The 27,930-nt window shown below is 43.8% G+C and overlaps 1 protein-coding gene across 1 annotated transcript; it reads right to left on the bottom strand.

Moving 5' to 3' along the window:
* Positions 1-716: 716 nt before the first annotated feature.
* ankrd13d (ankyrin repeat domain 13D) lies at positions 717-27,255 on the bottom strand. Its single transcript, XM_008111296.3, has 15 exons — positions 27,120-27,255; positions 16,299-16,434; positions 15,609-15,733; positions 14,715-14,760; positions 13,875-14,018; positions 13,570-13,759; positions 13,042-13,108; positions 12,802-12,883; positions 12,060-12,121; positions 11,360-11,490; positions 10,892-11,049; positions 9,051-9,212; positions 7,083-7,246; positions 6,602-6,681; positions 717-1,804 (listed from the first exon to the last, which is right to left on the bottom strand). Exons 1-15 carry the CDS (start codon positions 27,207-27,209, stop codon positions 1,528-1,530), a joined length of 1,914 nt encoding a protein of 637 aa, XP_008109503.1. The 5' UTR covers positions 27,210-27,255; the 3' UTR covers positions 717-1,527.
* Between the last annotated feature and the right edge of the window lie 675 nt (positions 27,256-27,930).

Genomic DNA, 27,930 nt, shown 5'->3' with positions numbered 1-27,930 from the left:
TCGATGATGTTGGAACTGTACAGGCTTCATGTAATCTGGGGTATTTTGTGTATCTCCTAACCACCTCACCCACCAACCCATGATGTCAAAATGTTCCCCAGGATCTCCAAAAGATACACCTTTCTGTTTATTCACTGGATGACATTTTTTGAAAGAAGTTCAAAACTTGGAAAAATTTGTAAAGAAGTCTCAAACTGGTAAAAAAGAGAATGCAAATGCATGAAAAAGTGTGTGGTCTGCAAGGGTCATCATAAGTAGAGTGGACATGGCCCTTTGACACGGTCCACACTTGCCATAGATCTCTCTCTACAGGGAACCCACTTTGAGGTCACCACGCACCAGGCTGCCTTCAGTTTGGTCATACTGCACATCTGATGTACACCGTCTTCTTGCTTTGCAATCAACATTCAAGTCACTCCCTAAGTCAAATCAGGCTAATACGACATTGTTATGCAAGCTGCTTTGGAGAAGACCAGAATCCACAGCACTCAAAATCCCAGGAAATGTGCAAATGTGGGCTCTTGAGGGCCTTCTTTTCCATGAGGCTGAAGGTAACTGGATGCCAACAACCTGAGGACCACAAGCTGCCTTCCCTGGCAATAAATCAGCTTGCTTCATAATTAGTAAGAAATATTATGAAATCCCAGCAGTTTATGTTACTGCCTTTAATTGGAGACCAAAAAAAATGAAACTGAGGGAGATCACAAAAGAGCAAATGCTGGTTTCTTAGTTTTATTTAGTAGTTCCTGCTGCCCAGAGCCCCTTGTTCCTGGTCCCCAGACGACAGGAGAAAGCCACTCCAGATTGGGCACAGCTGTTCCCTTTAGACCCACTGGGTTCAGTTAAAAAAAATACACCACCTCCCACTCCCCTTTTTCTGTATATATCTTCAGAGATATAAATAAAATAAATTAAACACAGGGGTGGGTTGAGCAGCAGCTCACAATGAAGAGGGAAGGGGCAATGGGGGCTGAAAAATTATTCATCGCACTTGAGCCTGGCTTCAGTCTCACTGCAAACATCAATGCATTGTGGTTCAAAACTCAACCTGCCCCCCTCTGTGGCTCCATCACTAGTAGGCAAAGCCCCCTTGTGCAAGGAGAGAGAAAGCCTGCATTTATTTCAGTCTTTCAAAATGTCACACTCATGCTGAGTGATAAGAATTTCCTTGACTTCTTCCTCTTTTGCAGCTTCTTTTCTCTCGGCTGCTGCTGCTGCTTCTCTTCTCTCCCCACCCCACCTCTCTATGCTGTATAAAACATTTCCTCAGTGAAGAATGAGGATATAAAGCAATTTTTTAAAAATTACAAGAAATAATACCGGAGGATGGAACCAAGTGAGTCCTGGGAAATGTCGAAGGTGCTATCTTCTCATGTCCCGCCTGTCCCTAGCAGGAAAGGGGCAAAGCATGGAATCCCACCCCCACCCCAGAGGGGTTTAAAAAATACAATGATGGCGAGGACAGTTAGGCCGGGAGGCGCAAGGCTTGAGGGAGGCTAGGGGCCCCTTTGCTGGCAGGCTGGAATGCTACTTCTCCGTCAGGGAGAGCTGGAGGATGCGCTGCAGCTCCTCGTCTTCCTCCTGGCGTCGGCGCTCCATTTCCGCCTGCTCCCTCGAAGACAACTCCATGGCCAGGCGCAGCTGCTCATCAAAGCTGGGGTAGGGTGGGGGCAAGGCCGAGGAGCCGCCCCCGTTGTTGCTGAGAACTGGGCTGTCTTCAGGCGGAGGGCCGCCATTGCCACCTCCCGTCTCTGCTGTGCCCACACCTGGCCCCGACTGAAGGAACATGCTCTCTTGGATAGCCCTGAGAGGAAAGGGGGGGGGGGGGGAGAGTAAGAAACAGGAATCAGCAAACAGTTGCCCAGACACACTGCAAGGGTCTGCTCCATCCAGCCCACCTTCAAACATCGCTCCCACTACTTAGCACTCTTGCTCTAAACAGTCTAATCACACAGGCTGAATTAGTCTTTCCCCATATCACTGCTGGCTGGCATTGAAATTACACAGATTATATGTCATCTTAACCATTGCATCCTTGATATTATCTGACTAGAATCTGAGAAGATTGGCCTTGATTAGTACTTGGATGGGAGACCACCAGGAAATACCAGAGATTACCAGGTAGGAAACAACTCTGGAGAGCAGCTACTGACAGTCAGAGGGACTATGATGGGCTAAGATAGATCCCCTATCCCGTTCAGTATAAGGCATTTTCTAATGTTCTTAAAAAAGTGTTGCTTTAAAAAAAAAGATAAAGGGAACTATATAGGATATAAACAAGGATTAAGCTTATACACTGATATGAGTTAACCCTATTTCCAAATACATTGTCTTGAAGCTGGCATCTGAATAGCACACATAAGTGTGTAGCTAAAGTGTTAAGATCATTCTGACCATTCAGTAATAAATGGTGAATACTTGTCATTCCAACCTTAGAGTGTAAGTGTTTTGCAACTGTAAAACCATAGGGGATCCAGCAACATTGGCCCTTAGTTCAATTCTACATTGCAGGAAACTAATTAAAAAGAACAAGTCATGCTAATGATTTTTGTAATAATTCATACGTTCGGAGAAAGCCAATCGGAAAAATAGCAACCAGTGAACACAGTAACTTTATATATTGCAAGAAAGTATTGTCTGCCTTACATTATATCAAGGTTTAGACAAAACAGATGCAATGGCACCCAATAAAACTTAAACATTCGTTTTTGCTGGATGTTTTAACTTAGATCTAAAACATAATTTTAGATCTAAAGACATTTCAGATATTGAACATAAGGCAGTTTTTCACTGGTTACTTTGCATAGAACGATCTCTTTGATCCACTCAATTGTACTTCCTTTATATAAAAATTCCAGCAAACATTATAAATGAGACTAGTTGGCTTCAGTTTCTCTTAGGATATGATTGTTCCCAACACAATAGGGGTGGCTGAGGCACACAGCGCCGATGATCCAATATCAAAAGGTGTTGCCATTGTAAATATTGCCAGAGTGCATCTGTGGGTAACTGATAAGTACATTGCCATATTGAAAAAGACAAAATTCTTGGTCTGAACTAATCAACAGGTCCAAAGGATAAATCCATAATTAACTCATTTCTTCCATAGGTTGTCTGATATTTTTAAAAATTAGAATAGCTGTGAAAGAACTAGAGATTCTTAAGTAATATAATAATAATAACACTTTATTTATATACTGTACTATCTCTCTGAAGGGACTCAGGGACTCAAGTGCAAATATATATAAAATATGAAAGAATGCCAAAGTCAGGATAATTCATCCTGCAGTATTTTCATTTTCTAAGGGGGTGAGGAATAAAGTAAGCCTATTGGAAGAATATCAACTCTCTTGAGACATGGTGCTGGAGGAGATTCTATGGATACTAAAAAGACAAGTAAATTGGGAGGGCTGTAGAAAAGGCAATGATGTTTGGTAAGGTGAAAGGTAGTAGAAAAAGAGGTGGATTGCATGCCAGGTGGATGAACTTAATTTGGGAAGCCGTGGCCCTTATACTGTTGAGGGACCTAAAGGGTCTCTCATCCATAAGGTCACTATAAGTTGAAGCTAACTTGAAGTTAACTAACAACAACAACAACAAAGAGCTAAACTTAGCATGACCTTATAGAGAACAAACAGTAATTGGCAAGAGACTGTAGATCAACCCATTGAGGCAGTAGAGACCACAGGGTGTACCATGTCTTTCTTCCTTAAGTGAACATGATCAAAAGCAGGCCATCCAAAAAGAGGCTGCAAGGGAGTTGCCCAAGGAGGGATGTCTGAATTAGACTGTGTTTGCCAGTTCTTTGTATGAGTCAGGAGATGTGCCTTATGATACAAACCAAATCCTAAATAAGTGAGTTAGCCTCTGGCTCCCCATGAAACATTCCTGAAGGATCTTTGCTAACTCTTGCAAGCTTTGTTAATTTTCCTTACAGTGACCTGCCTTCCGCACCAGCGTGTGTTGAGTTTTATTGGAAATGTAAAGGAAGTTTAATAGGGTGATTCACTTTGGATCCGCTTGCCCTTATTACAAGACAGATCTGGCAAGACTGTCTGGAGAAGAGCTGTGAGTAGGGAAAGGAGTGCATCATGTATACATGTGGCTGGATTTAAATCCATATGTATATCCCACCTACTCCATTGCACAGAGACTTCACATTAAAATTACAAGAAGCAGCATGCACAGGACAAAGCCAGCATGGTGTAAGTAGCTTGGATGTTGCTCTAGGATTCTGGAGATCAGGGTTTGAATTCCTGATCACCCAGGGAAACCCACTGAGTGACCTTCAGCAAGCCACTTTCTTTCAGTCTCAGAGGAAATCAATGGCAAACCTATGAACAAATCTTGCTATGATAGTTTTGTCCTAGTGTCTTTATAAAGGCACGTGTGGCACATGCACGTGTGCTCACATACAATATAAGAATTTCAATATTCTCACAAAATAATAAGCCCATTCCACAAAACATAATTATTAAAGGAGGAATTTTAAAAAGCAACAACAAAGCAATGCAACAATATGAAGGCTCAGCATTACAAAGTCATCAAAGAAGAGAGCAGGTAAATCTCTTTGAGATGAATGTTCAACTGGCGGGGCTGATTTCCAATTATTATTCCTTTTCCTTCCTTCAGAAGACACACATGCCCTACAAACACTTTAAATCACTTACCAGCAATTTAGCTCATTCCTAGAAATTGAGAGTGAATGCCAGCTCAATTTAACATCAGCAAGGTTCCCAACACGACCCTCATTTTTCAGCCTGTGAATTGTTTTTTGGAATTCACTAGTTTTTGAAGGAGCCCCAGTGGCACAGCAGATTAAACTGCTGAGCTGCTGAACTTGCTGACCAAAAGGTCGGTGTTTCAAATATAGGAACCGAGATGAACTCCCGCTGTTAACCCCAGCTTCTGCCAAGCTAGCAGTTTGAAACATGCAAATGCGAGTAGATCAATAGGTTCCACTCCAGCGGGAAGAGAATGGCGCTCCATGCAGTCATGTTGGCCACACAACCTTGAAGGTATCTATGGACAACATCGGCTCTTCGGCTTAGAAATGGAGATGAGCACCAACCCCCAGAGTAGGACACAACTAGCCTTAGTGTCAGGTAAATCTTTACATTTACCTTACGGTTTTCTGACTGGCTGACTGCCCACCTCTGAACTGGAGTAAAAAAAAAGGCAGATGGCACAGGGTACAGAACTTTTTCCCTTGCCAGATATCTTCTCCTCCAAATTATCTCTATGCAGAAGCAGTTCCTTTTCCGAAACTCCAAACCTTAATTGCAAAGTTTAAAAGATTCGGAACCTTGTGAGAAAATAGCTCAAGAAGGGACACAAATCTACCTGATGTACGTTCACATACCCCTAGTCGCTATTGACTATAGATGAAGGAATTTTTTCCGTTCTGCAACGTTTGCAACTACAATAGAGTCTCACTTATCCAAGCTAAACGGGCCGGCAGAAGCTTGGATAAGCGAATATCTTGGATAATAAGGAGAGATTAAGAAAAAGCCTATTAAACATCAAAATAGGTTATGATTTTACAAGTTAAGCACCAAAACATCATGTTACACAACAAATTTGACAGAAAAAGTTGTTCATTACACATTAATGCTATGTAGTAATTACTGTATTTACGAATTTAGCACCAAAATATCATGATATATTGAAAACATTGACTACAAAAATAGCTTGGATTATCCAGAAGCTTGGATAAGCGAGGCTTGGATAAGTGAGACTCTACTGTACTCCAATCTGGATTCTACCAACAATTACCCCAAAGAAGCTTTCCTCTCTCCCACTTCACATTTTAAAGGCTGTTGGGGATTTGATTGTAGCGTTCAGTCAGGCACAGGTAAATTTAATACCCAGCATACAAAGTCCTGTGCTTGCAAAATATGATCAGGACTAATATATAGCTAATGAATTCATACAGGAATGACCAGTTATAATATGCCCCACCAAGGCTGAAATGCTTAACTGAATATGCAGTTCTAAAAAGTTTTAATCAACTTCAAAGTGGTTTCTTCTTGAATTAAAAGCAGAGTTTACCATTTTTACAAGTTTTAATATCAGCATTCATATAAATTCCAAATAGGAAGTGCATACTTAGACAATGTACATCTCGCCTCTCTCACCCTCACTAGAAAAAGATAATGCCTACTGCAACACATCTGCATTGTTTAGAAAGACAGAAATGTGCTTCCCATTTCAAAATATAGTAAGACCTCTTTATCTATCAACTCAATATCCAATTTCATGAATCCATGCTCCAAAAAATATTTCACACACAAGTGCTTGCGGGTCTTTCTGGGTCCCCCAGTACTATTCTATGGTATGTTTCCAGCCCAAGTATAGACAAATACAGGATTTGCTATTATCTACAATTTCTGATATCCATGGGGGGTCTTGGAATGTATCCCCCACAGATATGAGAATTGCACTGTATTGTTTTTCACTCCATGTAATTGAGCAATCAGCTAAAATTGTATAAGCCGCCACTTGGGGTGCAGCTGCACTGAGTGTAAAACTGTATTGATATTGTAGAGAGTGCAACACTGAATCCACAGTATTGCCTTCTTGTTATGAGATAAATACTCACCGCTCCAACTGTAGTTCCTCATCGTAGGATGGAGGATTGGATCCTGGTCTTGTGTTGGTCAGAGCTTCCCAGATAGTGACCTGGTGGTATAACATACAAGAGTGAGCACGCTAAAATGGAGAACATAGAAAAAGAAGACTGGCCCTGCAGCCATAGATAACAATTTTGGGCTAGGAAGAATTCATTGTGTCATGGACTTTCTAGGATGCCACTGAATACGCCAAGCTATCTTAGCCTCAGATTCCACTGCTTCTTCTCAGAACACTTGTAAACATGAAGCATTCTACTAATAACAGGCAAGCATTTTGTCTACTGATTATCAACCTTTTTTTTTCACTCAGTACCTGGGAAAGGGGTTGATATCTATCACCCAATCCAACCTCACTCCTGGTGCCCATACAATCTTCCTTGGACTGCATATCCTGAATGCAAGAAGGTCCTGTTAAATGGGTCTGGATCACCAGTGTTCCTCCCCTCTCACCTGGTCTGTCTCTGTACCAGCATCCAAAAGGCTCTGCTGAATGGCAAACTGGAGTAAGTCATCATCTTCATCCCTCATAGGCTCTGTACGACCTGCACCCAGCATTGTGTAGCCTTGGGGCACCTCAAATACAGATGGGTCCACCTCACAGGGGAAAGGGTACACTGTGTCCAAGAAGAAAGGCAACACAATGGTGAGCATGAGTGCCAAGAATTTCTTTAAAAAAACATTTCCTCTGACACCAAAAACAAATCCCTTCCTCCCTGTTTAATTCTCTTTCCTATCCCAATATCGTTGTTTGCTTTCAAGTCATTTTCTACTTATGGCAAAGCTGAACTGTGGTTTTCCTGGTAAGATTTATTCAGAAGAAAATCACCATTGCCCTCTTCTTGGGCTTAAAAAGGGTAATTTCATCAGGGCCACCTCTGTGTTTCCATACCCGAGTAAGGATTTGAATCCTGGTCTCTCAAGTCCTATTTCAACACTCAAAATACTATATCACACTGACTTATCCAATCTAAAATAAATGCTCTTGTGGTATATTCCTAATAGAAGATGTGTTGACCCTTCCCAGGAAGAATAAAGATGCTACCACACTAGCAGAGTTAATTATTTTTAGGCTGATCAACAGAAAGGGAAGAGCACCTAGCTGAATTACCATGATCATTAACATCCTGAAGCAAAGCAAAACAAAACAAAAAGCATGGTGTTCAAAACCAACCACCAATCAACCTAACGTTGTTCCATTGACTCTTCAAACTTCTCAGTCCAAGTGGATGGACAGGCACACAGGCATTCACAATGGAGTGACTGGAACTTGTCTGGAAAAATTCAGTTTCTCATTCCAAAGGTATCCAATGTAATGGTGGTTCCTAAGCTATCTGATGGGCGACTGCAATCCCACCTTCAATGGTCCAGAGACTAGGGTCAGGCTTGCATCTGTTGCCTACAACTATTTTTTTCTTTCCTATAAACTCTCCAGAGAATGATAGCAGATGAGATGTGGATTGGCACAAATCCATGGGTTACCATTTTCAATAGTACAGCTATTTGCCATAGGAAAGCAAAGCGGCACCTGATCTAAACCCAAACTCCCCTAAACCTGTTTTTTAAAACATGGATCACCTCTCTCAAAAGCATCCAGGAGCTGTATTTCATTTTTAAATAAATTGTAAAAACCCACCTGCACTATTTAAATATCAATGTTTCAAATTCAGAAGTGAAATTCTGACCAATAATGGCTTTTCTTTTTAATGAATGAGGGAAAATTTGACAGTATGTGCAGCCCCCAAGAGGGTTCAAAAGGCAGAAAAATGGCTACCTCTTTCTTAAAGACTAAAACATTTATTATGGCATAATAAGAGACTAGCACTCACTTCGTCAGAAGCATGAAGTGCTACCTCAGCAGATATTTATACATATGCTTGGTGGCTTTCAGGCCCCTATAGAATGGTCTTGACCATTTGAGATTCAGTTCTGGCCAATCAGAAAAAAATGGAATACTTGCTAGCTTTGTTTTCTGCTGGCACGTAAGTGATTCATATTCCTACTGTGCATATGCGTTGGAAGGGAGAACCTCTGGTGAAAACATCACTATACCAGAAAAAGATCTTTTGAGTCAGTGTTGATCACCACTCTGAAGTGATACATCCACTCCCAAAATATGCTGAGATCGGGGAGGCAGAAACTATCTATATGGCCACAAAGAGGCAGAATTACCCTTTTTAATCAATTGTCTATACATCACTTGCTTTTAGATCGCTCACTTTTTAAACAGTGCAATTTGAATTAGGTGCCACTGCGCCAGAAATCTGCCAGCATACCTTCCTAGCTCTCTCAACTGTAAAAGTTCCTTCCTCTTTGTCTTCCCATTTCCCACCCTTCTCTTTTCCTGAAAAAAAAAAACCTTGATTTCTGAATGTGGTAGGTGCACCAGGCACAGCTCTGACTGAGGCATCTTGGTCCTACCTTTGGTGTTATTGGCTGCTTCTGCCCCGGCACTTGGCTCCTCGGAGGTGTTTTCTGGTGTTGGGGTGGGAGTACAGATTCGCACAGAGCTCAGTGGCTCATCACAGCCACACAAGTTGCTAAAAGTGATCCGGGCATTCAGCACGTGGAAGAGGGGGATCTCTGGGAATGAGGGAGAATATATGGAGCAGATGGGAGAATGTAAGGGACAGCAAATCTCCATTTTGAAGTCCCATTGTGCTTTCCTACATAACCTGCTAAAACAGGAGTAGGGAAATTGTTGCTTGTAGACTATATGTAGGCCCCAGGAACATTCTAATACTCTTCCAAGCTCAATGGAATCTCCTAAACCCTTTTGAACCATAATCCAACCTTTTGGTAGAGAGATAACCCCCAAGTACCTTCTAAGACACACACAATGCAGTACCAGGAGGTGGTTTTATCCTCCACTACTGCATCACCTTCAAAAACAGTTTTAGCTAAAGATAGTGTGTTTCCTCTGAATGAATGCTTGGAGGAGGTAATGGGCTGGATGGAGAAAAACAATTTGAAACTGAATCCAGACAAAGAGGTGCTTGCCATCAAGTGTCCTAATCTTGGGATGGATGTGTGGCACCCAGTTCTGGATGGGGTTACATTACCCCTGAAAGACTGTGTTGGCAGCTTGGGAGTGCTACTAGAGCCGTCTCTCCAAATGTTAGTCCAGGTAGATGTGACGGTCAGGAATGCTTACTATCAGCTTCAGCCGATACGCCAGTTGCGTCCCTTCCTAGAATTTGAGTAGTGCACACTCTGGTAATCTCAGGTTGGACTTTACATTGAGCTAGCTTTGTACCAAGTTCGGAAATTCCAGGTAATTCAAAACATGGCAGCCAGACTAGTTACAGGAACATCCAAGAGTGGGCATATTACAACCATCACTCCACTGGTTGCCAATTAATTTCCGGGCAAAGTACAAAGTGTGGTTTTGATCTTTAAAGCCCTACATGGTTTGGGTCCAAGTTACCTACAGGATTGCTTTCTTCTATACAGTCTACCCCTTAGGATACTTTGGTCCTTTGCAGGACATTTATGCCAAACAGGCAGAATTGGACTAGCAACCATCACCCAAAGAAACTTTTCATCAGCTGCCCCAAGACTTTGGAATGACTTGCCGGAAGAGATTTGACAGCTAGATCAGCTGTCGGAATTTAAGACACAACTGAAGTTGCAAATCTTCCTGCAGGTCTACCCAGTCAATTTTAAGTTGTGAATTTAATCTGCATTTCATCATTGTATGTATTTTAATAGTGTTTTATCTCTTGTTTTAACAATGTCATACCTGGCCTCAGTTACATTAAAAATATTGTCTGATTTTCAGCTGAGAAAGAACCTAGAAGTGACATAACATCACCTCTCGATCTGCTGTGGCACGTTCATGCAGCTAACCCAGAAGGTTGTAGGTGTGAAACCCGGCCCCAGTTACTGACACAGTTTCCCAGTGCTGAGATACAACCATACAGCACTCATTGCTGGCTCAGACCCAAGTTCTCAGCACCCTCAGCATCATATTTCCACAGTGGCCAACCAGATTCCTCTGGGAGGCCCACATGGTGTGAACACAGCAGCACACTCACTCTCATGTTCCCTAGCAACGGGTATTCAGAGGCACATCACCTCCGACTCTGAAAGTAACACAGTTATCACGACTAGCAGACATCAATCCCTTCTCTACAACAAAGGCTGACAGTCCCCTTATCATCACCCCTTGCCTCACTTGCTCTCTGCCAGCCACCGTCTATTCAGTTCAACTCCCAATTCAATGCCATCCCCCCTCCCTCATTCTGCTTTGCATTTCTCACCGATTTTGACAGGGAAGCCAGGAGGCAACTTCAAGGTGATAAAGTCTCGTAACTTGGCAAAGTGGGCATTGCTGATAGCCATCAGGTCAATGATGGGGGTCACCTGCTCCACCAGGGAGAGGGGGTGGTCCTCGCAGAGCCAAAGGGTCGCCTTGAACCTAGAAAATAAGACATAAATCAGGCTCCCTGGAAACCTATTCACCTTCTTCCTGCTTCCCATAACATATAGAGACCCAGGGCTTGGAAAAGTTGACTTCCCCATGCCAGTGGCCATGCCCACTGATTTCTTTTGCACACCATAATCCAAAAATAATGTTCCCAAGCTTTGAAAAGACCAAGCTTGCTATTCATTGACTCAGCACCCTTTGTAAAGATTACTTGCCAAGTCTTGCATCTATCTTCTTTCTCCTATTTCTGACCCTCACACACACCTGGACAGCACTCCCCCCAAGCCTGGGTCTTACTCACCTCTGCACCTTGTTTGACATCTCAATAGGGCGGCCAATATTACGGGATTCCAAATTGAAGTTGGGGTCAAAATATTCTTCGGGGGTAATAGATGTTGGGTTGGTAGGGCTGGCTGACTGCAGCACTGGGGCCTGCAAATGTTGGGAGGCAAAGATTACCTTATGGAAAGGATTCCAACAATAACTGTTGTTCATAGAATTACAGAGTTGGAAGACAACACAAGAACCATTCAATCCAACTCCTTGCCATGCAGGAATACACAATGTAGTCTCTTTTTTAAAAACCTCCAAATGAGATTCCACCATATTATTGTGTACCTTCAAGTTATTTCCATCTTATGGCAACCCTAAGAGGACACTATTCTTGGGCTTTCTTGACAAAATTTGTTCAGAGTGGGCTTGCTTTCGCCTTCTTCTGAAGCTAAGAGAGAGTGACTTGTGTAAGGTCACCCAGTGGGCTTTCATGGTCAAGTGGACATGTCAACCCTGATCTCCAGAGCTATAATTATACAATGCTCCAACCACAACATCATGCTGGGCGCTGTAGTAATTTACATACTAACAATCTGTACTTCATGTCTCTCCAACTGGCTCCAGCCTATCTTCCTTGTTTTTGCAACCCTCTACACATTGTCTGTATGTCTGATGCGATCAGCATGACTTTGCCTCATGCAAAGAAAGGATTGGACCATGGCACTCACCCCATTCTGTGCAGCGTGCTGCTGGGCAATTCCCAGGAAAGATTGGAATGGAGTCTTGGAACCTGGATGGTGAAGAAATGACATCCCAGAGAGGAAATCTCAGGCTGCCTAATAGGAGATTCATCTTGTGTAACTGAAACATTTCTGCCTTATCAATAGTAGCATAGGACGTTTATATGAATGGGAATTTTGATATCAGTTATCACCGCCATCCGTCATAATAATCCCATTTCCTCTGAGAGAAGCAAAAGCATCTTTGAGTCTCTTTATAGCTGCTTTGAGTCTGCTTATGGTGAGAAAAAGCGGGATATAAATAAACATAACAATAATAATAAAAGGGAAGTAAAAAAATGATGATAGAAGTGGCAGGGAGAGTGGTAGGGTAAGAAATAAACAAAGGAGATGAAAAGGGCCTGTAAAATGAAGGAAAAATACTGAGGAGAGACAAACAAGAAAAAGATCTGATAAAGATAACACTCGATACAAGGAGTTAATCCTGATCATTTGCTAGCAGATCGGTGGCCAAACAGCAAAACAGTTATAATTATAACCTAGAGCAAGAAAACACATACCAGAAGTGCCCCACAAAACAAGTCTCTTATGTTTTCTACAGTAGTTGGGCCTAGCCCAACAATGAACATAACATACAAGTTAGTTAAGTTTTTGAGGAGAAAGAATCAATGGAAGAATCAGGGGGCTGTTGCCTAAATCAGCCTTGTGTCACAAGCAGACTATGGTTTACCTTTGTTGCGTGTTTTGTCCTGATCTGACAGGTGCTCAGTGCGGGTTTTGGTAACAAGCTCCACGTTGCTGGCACTGTAAACCTGCAAAAGCATAAAGGTCACTGGTGTTACCTCATCCCACCCAACACAAGCCACACTTTCTGAAGCAGTGCTACATCTTGCCATAGGGAGTTTTAATACTCCTGCTGGGTAATTTGGCATCAAGGGACAAGGAAGGAACACCTGAAGAAAAGTTGTACCTTGGCTTCATAACCACTGATGGTTTCCATTTTCTCTGAGCGCCAGCCCCAAATGCCAGATTTGTTTCTGTAGGAGAGAGAGAAAAAAAAAATTCAATTTTGGATTGGGAAACTATTTTGGTTCTAAGTGCCAGATTCTCACCTGGAGTACTCCTAAGGGCTTCTCCAAACCCCCACCCCCCAAATCATCACTTCACAGATCAACTCTGTAAATAAAGGGGGAAGCTTTATTGCAGCAAATAATCTGGAATTCCAGCTCTGGTTGGATACTGAGAAGAGCTAGGATTCTCACTTGCAATGCTGCCAAAAAGCAGCCTTTTCAATTGCACTGACCTGAGGGAAATGTTGAGGTCAGAGTCTTGCAAAACTGTTAGTGAGCTGGATAGAAACATCTTTAAGTCATATATCTTTAAAGTCAATTGGATAATAGGAGGGAGTACAGACTCATTGCAACTAGTTGCTGGTGACAGTGACAGAATCGGTATATACACATTTAAAGGATCCCCCCTCCCCTCTACCAAAGCTCACCGCTCAAAGGCAATGTTCTTGGTATCCAGGTGGGTGGAGACAATGGGAGAAGTGAGCCGGCTGGCCACATGCTCCTCAGATGGCTGCATGGCAGTCAGCATCAGCTCAGGCTCGTGCAAGGCTAGTGATAAGGTCTCAGTGTACACAACCTGCTTGTCATGGTCGACCTCCATCACAACGGCATTCTCTTCTGGCCAAGAGAAAAGGAAGAAGAATAATATGGAAGGACCTCGGCCACATCCAAAGTGTAAGTCTTACCAACAACATACTGATTTCCCCAGCCACCATGCAAGGGAGATGCTTACCTTCACCTTTGAAGATGTAGCTCCGCCGCCCCCGCTGCCAGATCATGTGCTCAAAGCCCAATAAGGTTGTGTCCACCCGGAGGTTTTCCCCACGCTTCCACACACGGTACACATCACTTGGACAGATTTTGGAGACCAGGGGCACTGGGGATGGAGGAAGGAAGCAGAGAGGTGAGGAACACTGGCCAGGAACATTATCTTATTTGCTACTCCATGCTCCCAAGTGAGTTTTATGACAAGGGACTTTTCTCCATCTATCTGGAATTTTCTTGTTCTTCTGGAGCACAGATGGGGAATGTGTGGCCTCTAGCTCAGAAGTATTTAGACTCTCCTAAAGTTTCTGGGTTGCAACTCTCATCATTCTTCAGTTGTGGATCTACTAACTAGTACTACAGTGGGTTACAGTTCAAAAACATCTCAGAGTGAGTTAATCATTTTGCTCTAGATGCCATGAAGTTACTGTTCCTGCCATCCTTGAACACTAGAGAGCCACAATAAATGGCAGATGGCATTCAAAAACACTAGGAGGTTCACAATGTCCACATCTGTGTCCCAGAATACTAACTCCAGTCTTGTTATTTGATAATGCCTTGTTATCAAATATAGACTCTGCTGTTTGACAGAACTACTAATTTATTTATTTATTTACAACATTTTTACCCTGCTTTTCTCAACCCCGAAGGGGACTCAAAGCAGCTAAACTGCAGAGAAAGAAGGTGCCAGCAAACATGGCAGACAATATATACAAATGGGCTGCTGTGAGTTTTTCAGGCTATATGGCCATGTTCCAGTAGCATTCTCTCCAGGAGAATGTGATATTCCAGGCACCAATTTACTTACCCCAACTGGTAAACTCCCACTTCATCTCCACATAGAAATCAGGAGCCTAGGCAGGTAGAAAATGAAAAGTAAGGGGACAGATCATATGTGGGAAGCAGCAAGAAAAACCAGTCTCTGCTCTCTTGGGAAATATGTTTTGCCAGTCGACTGTATTACTATCAGAGTCATACTTTGTCAAGCAGAGTTGAGTGCTGCTGCTAGAAAACTTAACAGCCAGTGTGGTGTAGTGGTTTGAGAACTGAACTATGACACTGTGAGACCAGGGTCTGAAACACACTGCTTGGCCATGGAAACCTACTGGGTGACCTTGGGCAAGTCACATTCTCTCAGCGTTAGCAGAGGGCAATGACAACTCCCTTCTGAACAAAGTTTGCCAAGAAAAACCTGTAGTGGGTTCATCTTAATCCAGAAATTACTTGAAGGCGACAAAAAGCAAGAAAACCCGAGTGTTTTCAACCCTCCCAGAGAAATAATAAGTAAAAAGACTGGCTTGATGTTTTTAGAATTCACAATAACCACATCTTGTTTCACCTTAAAAAGAGTGCTGTTAAAACACATCATTCTCTCAACTCATTTGAAAGGGAATTAAGGGGGGATAGCAGTCTTCCTCTGCTAGTACACTGGAGAAACACAGGAATAGTTAAATTGTTCTGTGCCCCCACTTAGCACAGAAGGAGCTCTGTGTGAGAAGAATTTAGTGGGGTGTGTGGGTTTTAATGCAAATACAACAAGAGCTTTAAGAAAAAGAAGGAAATTCCTCTACCACTGGCAACGTTTCACACTCCCACTCATTCAACCTTTGGCAAGCTTTTGGTTGGATGGACATCACTGATAAAATCTATAGTCCATGGAAGGGGATGGAAAACACTCAGGGACTAAAATCACAGTACATACTTTGCGGAGTTTGTTGAGCAATTCTGGGATGCCAGCTAGGCGCTGTGTGGCCCGCTGGTAATCGCGATACTGGAGCACCAGCTGCACCATCTCCGGGTCCCCTGTGCTCACTGCCTCCTGCAGGACTATAGAGGGCAAGAACAAAGGTACAGATTACAATCAGCAGAGGATTCCCTATCCCCATCAAGCCTCTAGGTCCAGGCATGTTTCTTTGATTTTCCCTGCCAATCACTAGGAACCAAAATAATCAGCTGTTTGGCCAAAAAGGAAAAAGCCTGACTTCCAAAGATATAACAATCCTGCTTGTTCAGGCTATATGTTACCTTCTCCAGACCCATAAGGTAGTTCACCCAGGTGTTATAGACTACTCTCAGTGCTGGAAACAAAATGAAGTAAAAATGGTTCCACTCTACATGCCTCTGGGGCATGCAAGTGCCAATTTAAATTATACTTTTGCCAACTGGTCACTTCCTGATTCTAAAAGAGATTATTCAGGATTGTAATAAGGCACATCTCCTGTTTTACTCACTTGGCTAAAGATGTTTTATTATAAATAGGGGTAATTTCTATTATGATAGAAACAGATCACCAGGATCTCAAGGAATAGTCTTTCTTTCCTAGCAGTGCAACCTAGTGCCCTTTACACAAAAAGTCCAACAATATGTGCTCTGGGACATTAAACATCCATACCTGTCCAACCATTGGCATTCTCCTGGCCCACAGCAGCATTGTGTCGCAAGAGCACTCGTGCGGATTCCAGGTTCCCGAGGGACACGGCCAGCTCCAGTGGTGTTCGGCCACGTGGGTCAAGCATCTCGATGTCATGCTGGAAGAGAACCACTGGTTTAATGATCTGCTTGGCTAATCCTTGGCAGGAAATGCAGGAATGGGATTTAAATTTGGGCTATGGTTCAGCCCTGGAAACTATGCTCAGCCTTGGTGAACTGTGGCATGAATACTCTTGCAGACATCTCACATGCTATCTGTATTGTCCTCTAGATACTGCTTCTCCTTGTTCTGCAAGAACTTCCAAGATACTAGGACAGAATTTACACATCTCATAGGCTGATCCAGCTCAAGGGGCGACAACATCCACACACATTGACTAGGGCAGTGGTTCTCAACCTGGGGTCCCCAGATGTTTTTGGCCTACAACTCCCAGAAATCCCAGGCAGTTTTCCAACTGTTAGGATTTCTGGGAGTTGAAGGCCAAAAACATCTGAGGACCCCAGGTTGAGAGCCACTGGGCTAGGGAATGAGGCAGCGTTGTTGATTAATGACTAGTTTTAGTACATATCAATTATGGTTCCCTAAATCTGTTTCCAAAACTTATACTGGTAGATTCCAAATGCAAGAACTTCCCCTCAGAAGCAATGCTTTCCTTAAGAATTATACTTGGTCTAATCATCTACATGGAAGCAAATGGAACAAACATTGCCATTAGACAAAAATTATCTAGTTTGTTTTTAAATGTAGAGCAAGGCAACGAGAACCCTCCAAAGGCTGTTTAATTGTGGCTGCTAGCACTCTTCTGGTCATGGCCGCTAGGACTATTGATATTTACAGCCCAACATCTCCTGGAGAGCCATGTGATTTCTATCCCTGATCATGGATAGTGAGACTAACAAAAGTGTTTTTTGCAGGGTGGAAATTTAAAATGATTTGGAAGAAAGGGGCTGTGATGCTTTCTGGAGATATCATAGTTATCTTCTTTATCTTGATAGTAGTAGAACTATTACAAAAACTGCAGCTACAAATCCTGGTTTTCTAGAAGCCTCTGAAGATGCCAGCCACAAATACAGGCGAAATGCCAGGAGAATATGTTGCTAGAACACAGCTATACAGTCCGGAAACCACACAACACCCAGTTTCTAGAAGCCAATTGATACTAATTGCCAGCAATTCACCAACAATGAGTGTGAGTGTTGGGAAGATGTTAAAGCAGGCCTACACAACTTGGAGTACTAAGGGGTCAAAATTAAATAGGCTAAGCTGCAAATAGGTTTTTTGCACCTCATTTTCCAGGTAAGGTATAATTAATTATTAATTAGATTTGTTGTTGCTGTAAGCCTTCAAGTCATTTCAGCCTTGAGGCAACCCTATCACAGAGTTTTCTTATCAAGATGTATTCAAAGGGAATTTGCCTTTGTCTTCCTCTGAGGCTGGAAGAGTGACTTATCTAAAGTCACCCAGTGGGTTCAGAGCCATAGTTCGAGGTTCAAACTACAATACCATGCTTTCTGAATTCTTTCTCTCTTTTTTTCCTACTTCCTTTTCTTTCTTTCTCTCTCTCTCCTTTTGACTTTTCTTCCTTCCGTTTCCTACTTCCTTTTCTTTCTTTCCTCTTCCCCCTTCCTTTTTTCTCTCCTCCTTCCTCCCCTATTTCCTCTTTATTTCTCCTTCTTTCTGCCTGTCTTCCTCACTTCTTCTCTTCCTTTCTTCCTACCTACATTCCTCCTTCCTTTTCTTTCTTCCTCCCTCCTTTTTTCCTTTTATCTTTCTCTCCCTCCCTCTTTTTTCTACCTCCCTAATCAGTAAGGCAGCGGAAGGCCCAATGCCATTCCCATGGGAAGCTCTTCACAAGCTGCATCTGGCCCGTAGGCCATATGTTGTACAGGCCTGAGTTATAGGAAGTGGGAGATGTAAGGGCCATTGAGTTCCAGTCTCTTGCTCAATGGAGAATGTGCAATGCAAGAGGAAAGCGTACTGCCCCAAGAATGTATAACTGTCCATTGCTTCAATACAGCCAAGAGTAGTACATCACTTTTTGATACAATCTGTTTGACTACAATCAAGAAATTTACTTTCCTATGATTCCCATCAATTCACTTTAGGTGCATTCTCTGAAGTAACAGAAAGCAAGTCAGCTCCATTCTATATATTATTTTAGATATTTGAACATCACTATGATATATCTATTTAATTGTCTCTTTTCCAAGCTAGTATTACCACTTCTTTCAACCTGGTTTAGCTCAAATCTAAGTGGTGCTGTTGTAGTTCCAGAGTCTGCCTAGCTCTGCCTGAAATAGCCTAAAAATCTCCTGTACCTTCTATTAACTGAGATTATTTTCTTCACATGTGCCAACTAACAAGGAATAACAAGAACATTTGTGATCACGACTTCCTCAATTACAAAATTAGCCACATATTTAGGATTTATGCCCTGGGTTCCCAGCACTCACAGAAGAAACAAGAGACACAGCAAGATGTTCAAAATATGTTTATTACTGGTAGAAAAGCCTGTAATGTTTTAGCCTATGTGTACCCCTAAAGTCTGGTTTAAGTGGTTATACAAAATCATAAACCATTCAGTCTTCGCTCATATGATTTCATTTATCTAGTAAATGGCTCATGAATTTCTGATTCAGAAATTTCTGAAGTCTGATTCTATGTAGGTATCTACAGGCAATAGGCCATAATGATTTTATGCAATGTGGCATTATGCTATAATATGTATTTATGTGGTATGATTGAATACAGCTCCAGAAGAAGGTCTTATGGGTACACATAGGATGAAGCATGTCAGACTTTTCTACCAAACTGGCATCCTATAATTCTATTATATCGTTAGTTGCTATTATTATTATTATTATTATTATTATTATTATTATTACCCTGCTTTATCTCCCCAAAGGGAACTTAAAGCTGCTTGTCATAAAACCATTAGTTAAGACTTACAGCTTTGCCATTATTACCTCTTCCCATTGATGATTATGAAATCAGTGCCATGATTATAAAGGCCTCACCTTAAAATCCATCCAGCCATGCCAAGGGAATAATTACTCCAGTGCTAGCGAGACTGGCACTGATGTGTCCAATCCACTCCAGCAGCAAACCACAGTGAGTTGCAATAGGACCTCATAGAGGTCCTTGCTTCTGCTCCAGCACTTTTGCTGGCTGGATACCATCTCACCTCACTCACTAGCACTTCAGAACTCTATCCCTCTGTCCAACTGGCTGGATTTTAAGGTAGGTTCCATAGGCCAGACTGAGAGGAGTATTGTAGCCATAACATCATTGTTACATTTGTTCTGAAATATCTCAGCCAATCCTCTTTTGAGCACTGAAATGTGACTCTTCTTAGTACCACTAGATGCTCCCTAGTGTTTGCTTCTTGTAGTTTTGGGACAGTAAGAACCCTCAAATTAATCCTGTTGAACACATTTACAGTATTCCTTTTTCTTTAAAAAGATAAAGCTGGGCCAAAACTAGCAAAATGAATTTCAACAAGGAGAAATGCAGGATACTACAATTAGGCAGAAGAAATGAAATGCACAGATACAGGATGAGTGATGCATGGCTCGACAACAGTCCATGTAAAAGAGATCTTGGAGACTTAGTGGACAACAAGTTGAACGTGAACCAACAATGTGATGCAGCAGTAAAACAGCCAATGGGATTTTGGGCTGCATCAAAAAGAGTACAGTATCTAAATCAAGGAATGCAATGGCGCCTCTGGAACACTGTGTCCAGTTCTGGGCAGCATAGTTTAAAAGCGATATTGACAAGCTGGAAAGTGTCCAGAGGAGGGTGATTAAAATGATCAAAGATCTGGAGACCATGCCGTATGAGGAGTGGTTTAAAGAGCTGGGTCTGTTTAGTCTTCAGAAGAGAAGGTTGAGAGGAGACATGATAGCCACGTATAAATACATGTCATAAGGCAGGTTCATTTACTGCTACCCTGGAAACTAGGACTCAGAGCAATGGGTTCAAATTACAGGAAAGAAGATTCCACCTAAACTTTAGGAAGAACTTCCTGACCATAAGAGATCTTCAACAGTCTAACTCTGCCTCAAAATGTGGTGGAAACTCCTTCTTTGGAAGCTTTAAACAGCAGCTGGATGGCCATCTATTGGGGGTACTTTGTGCTGTTCCTGCATAGCAGGAGGCAGGACTAGATGGCTCATGTGGTCTATTCCAACTTTACAATTCTATCTTGATGTTATATACCTTGTTTTGCATTTGAAGAGCACTTTTAATACTCATTTTGTCAAGTTGATTGAGCATCCCTAAATGTCTGAAAAGTAGAAGGGAAGTAATTATGGCTAGTATCTTTAAAAAGTGTGGAAATACTAGGATATAGTTTTGATGGCAAGAACTTTCTACCAATTGAAGGAACCACCTTAGAAGGTGCTGGAAACTTCTTCACTGAAGGGGTTCCAAACGCTTAAAAGTCATTTTTACCTTTCAAAAATTATCTATATCCTGATCCAACATCTGGTGCAATGCCATGACCTACTGTAGATAGAATAGATCTAATTCCTTGCCTCCTTAAGCCCATGTTTTGGAAGACAAAAAAAAAATTACAGTGTTGGTTGTCTTCTAAGATAACGTGATTTTCAGACAAAATGCAATGAACTATGACACTGTAGTGATGGCAAATTAATCAGGCAACTTTGCAAAACGGTAGATAAGCAAAACACAGTGCTCTATCTCTGAATATCAGATGCTAAAAACAAACAACATCTCTAGCATTTGATACTCATATTATTTCCTATGTACCATACTTGTAAGCCTTCCGAGTCACCTGGCTAGCCAGACAACTACAGGCAGTTCTTGGGTTACAGACAATATTGGTTCTGCAGGTTTACTCTTAAACTGAATTTGCATGTAAGTCAGAAGAGGTACATTTTTAAGTGTAACTAACCAATATTTAAAATTTTTTTGGATAGCATAAGGAAGGGTTAACACCCCTGTAATGTTTGCTTTCCTGTCTGTATCCTTTTCCAGAAAATTTCACTTCACTTTCTGTCCTTGTAATAATTGGATTTTGAAAATTTTGGCTTGTCATGGAAACAAAGATTTGTGAGAAAGCTTCAGTGGAGACACATTTTCTCCATGATAATGCTTGTGGGAGTGAATTTCCCTTTCCTCTCACTTCCTGTTGTCTCACTCCTGTTCCTAACTAGGAGTCGGATGCAAGTCAGATGTCTATAACTCAGGGACTGCCTGTACTCAAATTCTTTTCTTTTCAAGAATATATAACAAAAATCATCACCTACAAAACTGTCTCCTCTGCTTCTCTGCATATCCACTATACAATTAATGCAGTTTGACCCCACTTAAGTCGCCATGAGTCAATACCATGGAATCCTGCACATTGTAGTTTGGTGAGGCACCAGCCCTCTTTGGCAAAGAAGGTGAAAGACACTGCAAAACTACAACTCCTACAATTTCATTAATTCTACAATGTATATGCATCCTAGATAGGACCCCAACTGCGGTAGATGGAGACGTAATAATAATAATAATAATAACTTTATTTTTATACCCCGCCTCTATCTCCCCGAAGGGGACTCAGGGCGGCTTACATGGGGCCAAGCCCGAATAAAAACAGTAGCAGTATAAAACACAGCAATAGACAACAACTTGCACAATAAAAAAAATAAAAAAATAAAATAAAACATTAGCCAATAAAAAACAAGAACTAATAAAAACATGGATTAAAACTGAGAGATTGTAAAAGTAGACTGGGTAAGGTGCACCATATAAATATTGTAGACACGAGGTGACTGATAAAGTGCTGCAAATTCTGGAAGTGCAAATTGGGATGGGAATAGACCCTGTGTCTATATCGAGTTGACAAAGGTAAAAGGTGCAAACCGGTACAAGAATGGTCACAGATACAGGTTGCTTCTGGATGAGCAATCTTTATCTAAAGGCTTGAGTAAAGAGCCAGGTTTTCAAGCTCTTTCTGAATGCTACCAGGGTGGGGGCTTGCCTGAATTAGGAACAGCAAGGCCTCAGTGGCGAAAGATGCAATGCGTCAATATCATGGAACACTTATACTTGTGTACTCACATCTGGTTTGGAAATGTGGAGCCCATTGGTGGGGGGTGGGAGGTAGTGTAGGGTATGATATATGCAGAAGATGGATGGGGACAGGAAAAGCAAGGCTTTGGTGGCAACAAATGTTATGGATCTATACTATGGTGGGTTTGCTAGTGTGTAGCCTCATGTAGTTTGGAGATGTAGAACCCACATCTGGGTATAGGGAAATTGTGTGTGCAGTATGTGCAGGGGATGGATGAATGAAAGCATAGAAAAAGCAAGGCCTTGGTGGCAAGGGGTGCTATGGGTCAGTACCATGGTAGGCACAATGTGCTAGTATCATGATAGTCTTCTCCTTAGGTACTCATATTTGCTTAGAGTGGATGTGGAACCCATTGGGGAATGTATGCAGAGGATGTATGGAGACTAGGGAAAGCAAGGGCTAAATGGTAAAAGATGCTTTGGGCCAGTATCGAGATAGTGTCTTGGTGTACCTACATCTTTGGGGTGTGGTTTGCCTCTCAAAAAGGGCAACTGTTTACCTTAATACTTCTACTGTCAAACTGGGTGAGGAAGGGTGAGCTGAGAACAGGTAGTTCAGGAGAGGTGTATCTAGAGCGCAGAATGAATGCCATTTGGAATAATTTAACCGCCATGCTCAATGCTATGGGATTGTGGGAATTGTAGTTTGGTGAGGACCCAACACTCTTCGGCAGAGAAGGCTAAAGGCCTGCAACATCACAACTCCCATGATTGCACAGCATTGAGCGGTGTCAAAAGGCATCAGTTCTAAAATGTAGCTGCACCCTTGCCCCTGAGTGTTACTTAAATTGGACTTCTTGTAATGTGTTGTTTTTATCTTAACTGATGCCATTGTTTAATATGTGATGTAATTTTATCGCTATTTTATGTGTTATGGCACTTGTATGTGCTTCTGTAAGTCTGGGAGATGGTAGTGGGGTTGTTTTTTTAATTATTATTATTATATAAGGTGGGCCAAAAGTCACAAAGGCATTTTCTGCTTTAATAACTTTTCGAAAAAGTCCTTTGAAAAGATTTTACGTGTAATGTGATAAAATTCCATTTCCCACATATAATATACCAACTTAGGTACCCGGTTATGCCCGGGTAAGGTAATTTGTAATGATAAATATCAGAAGTAGTCATTGGTTGTTGTTGTTTTTTTGGGGGGGGGGGATTTTATAAAAAGGGTCCATTTGAAAATGCATAAGCATATGATGCTCTGATATTGTAAACTAAAAACAAAAATAAAATAAAAGAGTGATTACACACTGTAACCCTCTTTGTGACTTTTGGCCCCTGAGGTTTGGAAGGGGAAGGAGGGATGGCAGTCCAAGTGATTTTTGTGTGTGTATGTGTGTGTGTGTCAGGAGCAACCGGAGTTGCTTCTGGAGTGAGAGAATTGACCGTCTACAAGGACGTTGCCCAGGGGACACCCGGATGTTTTTGATGTTTTACTATCCTTGTGGGAGGCTTCTCTCATGTCCCCACATGGAGCTGGAGCTAATAGAAGGGGCTCATCCACACTATCCCCGGGTGGGATTCGAACCTGGCAGCTTTCAGGTCAGCAACCCAACCTTCAAGTCACAAGGCTTTTATCCCCTTGGCCACCGGAGGCTCCATAGTCCAAGTGATGGAGCATATGGAAATAGAAGATTATCCTGAGGCTGGGGAGAAGAAGGAAGGAAGGAAGGAAAGAAAGAGAAGAGATGGATGAGAAGAGAAAGAAAAATGGGAGTCCAAGAACTGGAAGAGAATTAATATGGAAATACAGGATTATTTTGAGTCTGGGGCAAAGAAAGAAAGGGGGGCACTGTGATGATGCAGCTTCAAGGCTGGGCCTTGAAACCATTCATGGCCTTTGGCCCCTCAGGGTTGGAAGGAGGACTGGCAGGAAATAATATTTAAATACAGGATTATTATGATACTGGGGGAAAGAAAGAAAGTGGCACTGTGAAGATGTAGCTTAGAGAGTGGCTCTTGAATCCCTTAATGGCTTTTGGCCCCTCAGGGTTGGAAGGAGGACTGGCAAGAAATAATATGGAAATGCAAGATTATTATGAGGCTGGGGTAAAGAAAGAAAAAAGGAAAGGGCTATCATGAAGACTGGGAGAGAACTGAAGGAAAATGAGGGTCAAAGAAGTAGAGGAGAAATAACATGGAAAGATAGGATAACTGTCATGAGGCTGGGGGAAAGAAAGAAAGAGGGGGGCATTGCAAAGATGTAGCTTAGGACCTCTCTACACAGTTGAATAAAATCCCATATTTTCTGCTTTGAACTGGAATATATGGCAGTGTGGACTCAGATAACAGTGTGGACTCAAATAGAGGATAATTATCATGAGGTCAGGGGTAAGGAAGAGGTGGGCATTGCAAAGATGTAGCTTGGAGGGTGGCCCTTGAAACCCCTTTACAACTCTTGGCCCCTCAGGTTTGGAAGGGAAAAGATAGGATAACTGTCATGAGGCTGGCGGAAAGAAAGAAAGGGGGGCATTGCAAAGATGCAGCTTAAACCCCTTCCACACACGGGAATATACGGCAGTGTGGACTTCGATAACCCAGTTCAAAGTAGATATTGTGGGATTTTCTGCCTTCAAATTCTGAGTTATATGGCTGCGTGGAAGGGCTCTTAGAGTGACCATTGAAACCTTTACGACTCTTGGCCCCTCAGGTCTGGAAGGGAAAGGAGAACTGGAAAGAAATAATATGGAAACACAGGATAATTATCATGAGGCTGGTGGAAAGGAGGAGGTGGGCATTGCAAAGATGTGGCCCTTGAAACCCCTTTATGACTGTTGGCCTAGCTGGGAGGGTGGCCCTTGAAACCCCTTTATGGCTCTTGGCCTAGCTGGGAGGGTGGCCCTTGAAACCCCTTTATGACTCTTGGCCTAGTAGGGAGGGTGGCCCTTGAAACCCCTTTATGGTTCTCGGCCTAGCTGGGAGGGTGGCCGAGAGGATAATTATCATGAGGCTGGGGGAAAGGGGGAGGTGGGCATTGCAAAGATGTGGCCCTTGAAACCCCTTTATGACTGCTGGCCTAGCTGGGAGGGTGGCCCTTGAAACCCCTTTATGGCTCTTGGCCTAGCTGGGAGGGTGGCCCTTGAAACCCCTTTATGGCTCTTGGCCTAGCTGGGAGGGTGGCCCTTGAAACCCCTTTATGGCTCTTGGCCTAGCTGGGAGGGTGGCCCTTGAAACCCCTTTATGGCTCTTGGCCTAGCTGGGAGGGTGGCCCTTGAAACCCCTTTATGACTCTTGGCCTAGTAGGGAGGGTGGCCCTTGAAACCCCTTTATGGTTCTCGGCCTAGCTGGGAGGGTGGCCGAGAGGATAATTATCATGAGGCTGGGGGAAAGGGGGAGGTGGGCATTGCAAAGATGTGGCCCTTGAAACCCCTTTATGACTGCTGGCCTAGCTGGGAGGGTGGCCCTTGAAACCCCTTTATGGCTCTTGGCCTAGCTGGGAGGGTGGCCCTTGAAACCCCTTTATGGCTCTTGGCCTAGCTGGGAGGGTGGCCCTTGAAACCCCTTTATGGCTCTTGGCCTAGCTGGGAGGGTGGCCCTTGAAACCCCTTTATGACTCTTGGCCTAGTAGGGAGGGTGGCCCTTGAAACCCCTTTATGGTTCTCGGCCTAGCTGGGAGGGTGGCCGAGAGGATAATTATCATGAGGCTGGGGGAAAGGGGGAGGTGGGCATTGCAAAGATGTGGCCCTTGAAACCCCTTTATGACTGCTGGCCTAGCTGGGAGGGTGGCCCTTGAAACCCCTTTATGGCTCTTGGCCTAGCTGAGAGGGTGGCCCTTGAAACCCCTTTATGGCTCTTGGCCTAGCTGGGAGGGTGGCCCTTGAAACCCCTTTATGGCTCTTGGCCTAGCTGGGAGGGTGGCCCTTGAAACCCCTTTATGGCTCTTGGCCTAGGCGGGAGGGTGGCCCTTGAAACCCCTTTATGGCTCTTGGCCTAGCTGGGAGGGTGGCCCTTGAAACCCCTTTATGACTCTTGGCCTAGTAGGGAGGGTGGCGCTTGAAACCCCTTTATGGTTCTCGGCCTAGCTGGGAGGGTGGCCGAGAGGATAATTATCATGAGGCTGGGAGAAAGGAGGAAGTGGGCATTGCAAAGATGTGGCCCTTGAAACCCCTTTATGACTGCTGGCCTAGCTGGGAGGGTAGCCCTTTGAAACCCCTTTACGGCTCTTGGCCCCTCAGATTTGGAGGAATGGAAGTCAAAAGAGCTGGAGAAGATAGAAATACAGGCTTATCCTGAGAGGAAAGGAGGAAGAGGAGGGTCGTCCTAAAGAGGTGGCCTTTTGACAGATTCCCTGGGCCCTTCCACACAGCCCTTTATCCCAGAATATCAAGGCAAAAAATCCCACATTATCTGAGTGTGGACTTAGGGCCCTTCCACACAGCCTATATCCCAGAATATAATGACAGAAAATCCCACAATATCTGCTTTGAACTGGGTTATATGAGTCCACACTCAGATAATGTGGGATTTTCTGCGTCGATATTCCGGGATATAAGGCTGTGTGTGGAAGGGCCCCCAGTCTGTGTGTGTGTTGAGGGGAAGAGGGTTGTCGCTGGAAGGCGAGGCCCCTGTGAGGGACACGGAGAAGCCACTCAGGACCCGGCCTGGGCTTGGGCCTTGTCCTGGCGCCTGTGGGCCCCCAAAAGAGGCGCCCCGGGGGCCCGGGTGAGGGGCGGGCCAGGGGGGGACGGGACCCATTACCTGTCCCTTTCGCAGCTCGCCGTCCAGCGCCTGGTGCCGGTTGTGCCAGACGAGCAGGTGCAGCGGGAAGGCGTCGGCGATGCGGTCCATCCCGTCACCATGTCCCTGCGACGCTCCCGATCCGCCAGGGCCTTCCTTCTTTCCTGCCTTCCTTCCTTCCTTCTCGGATCAAGAGCGGGAAGAAGAGGCGCCGGCCGCTCCCGTCCTCTTCCTCCTCCTCCTTCTGCAGGGCCCCGTGGAGGGAAGAGGGACGCAGGCGCGGCCTGGCTGGGCTCGGCTGCGGCGTCGTCGTCGTCGTCGTCTCCCGGCGCCAGGGAGGGGCGGGCCGAAGGGAGGAGACTGGCGGCGGCCACAGAGGCGCGGAAACCCGGTCCTGGCCTTGCCGCGGCCTGGAGCCCCGCCCTGGAGGACCGCGCAGGAAACGCCCCGGCCTCGGCCTCGTCGTCGCCTCCGCAGCCGCTCTGCCCCGTTCTCGGCCGGGAGCCTGCGTTGCCCAATTCCGTGGCTTCCTCTCGGCCTTCGGTCCCTCCAAGAAGGGGCTGGGACTAAGGGAAGCAAAGGGCTAGGGAAGGCATGGGCAAACTTGGGCATAAGCGGCTGAGGGGGAAAAGGAAGGGGCCTGAGGCTGTTAGGAATGGTGGGAGTTGGAGTCCAAAACCCCTGGAGGGCCCAAGTTTGCCCATGCTTGAGCCTAGAGTCTTCCCTCACCAGGGAACGGCTTCTTTCCCCTAAGTATTCCAGGAGAGGGCTTACGCACCTTCTACACTGCCATAAATCCAGATTATCAAAGTAGATAATCCCCATTATCTGC

Source organism: Anolis carolinensis, chromosome 1 (assembly GCF_035594765.1).
Source record: "Anolis carolinensis isolate JA03-04 chromosome 1, rAnoCar3.1.pri, whole genome shotgun sequence".
Classification (NCBI taxonomy): Eukaryota; Metazoa; Chordata; class Lepidosauria; order Squamata; family Dactyloidae; genus Anolis; species Anolis carolinensis.
Note: the sequence above shows the minus strand (reverse complement) of the source record. Positions and strands in the feature narration are given on the sequence as shown.

Coding starts and splice junctions, on each gene's coding strand:
- ankrd13d (XM_008111296.3), bottom strand. CDS start 27,209: ATGGACCGCATCGCCGACGCCTTCCCGCTGCACCTGCTCGTCTGGCAC. Junction 11,050..11,359: donor ATGTCAAACAAGGTGCAGAG/GTGAGTAAGACC, acceptor CTTATTTTCTAG/GTTCAAGGCGACCCTTTGGC. Junction 9,213..10,891: donor TGGCTTCCCTGTCAAAATCG/GTGAGAAATGCA, acceptor CCTCATTCCCAG/AGATCCCCCTCTTCCACGTG.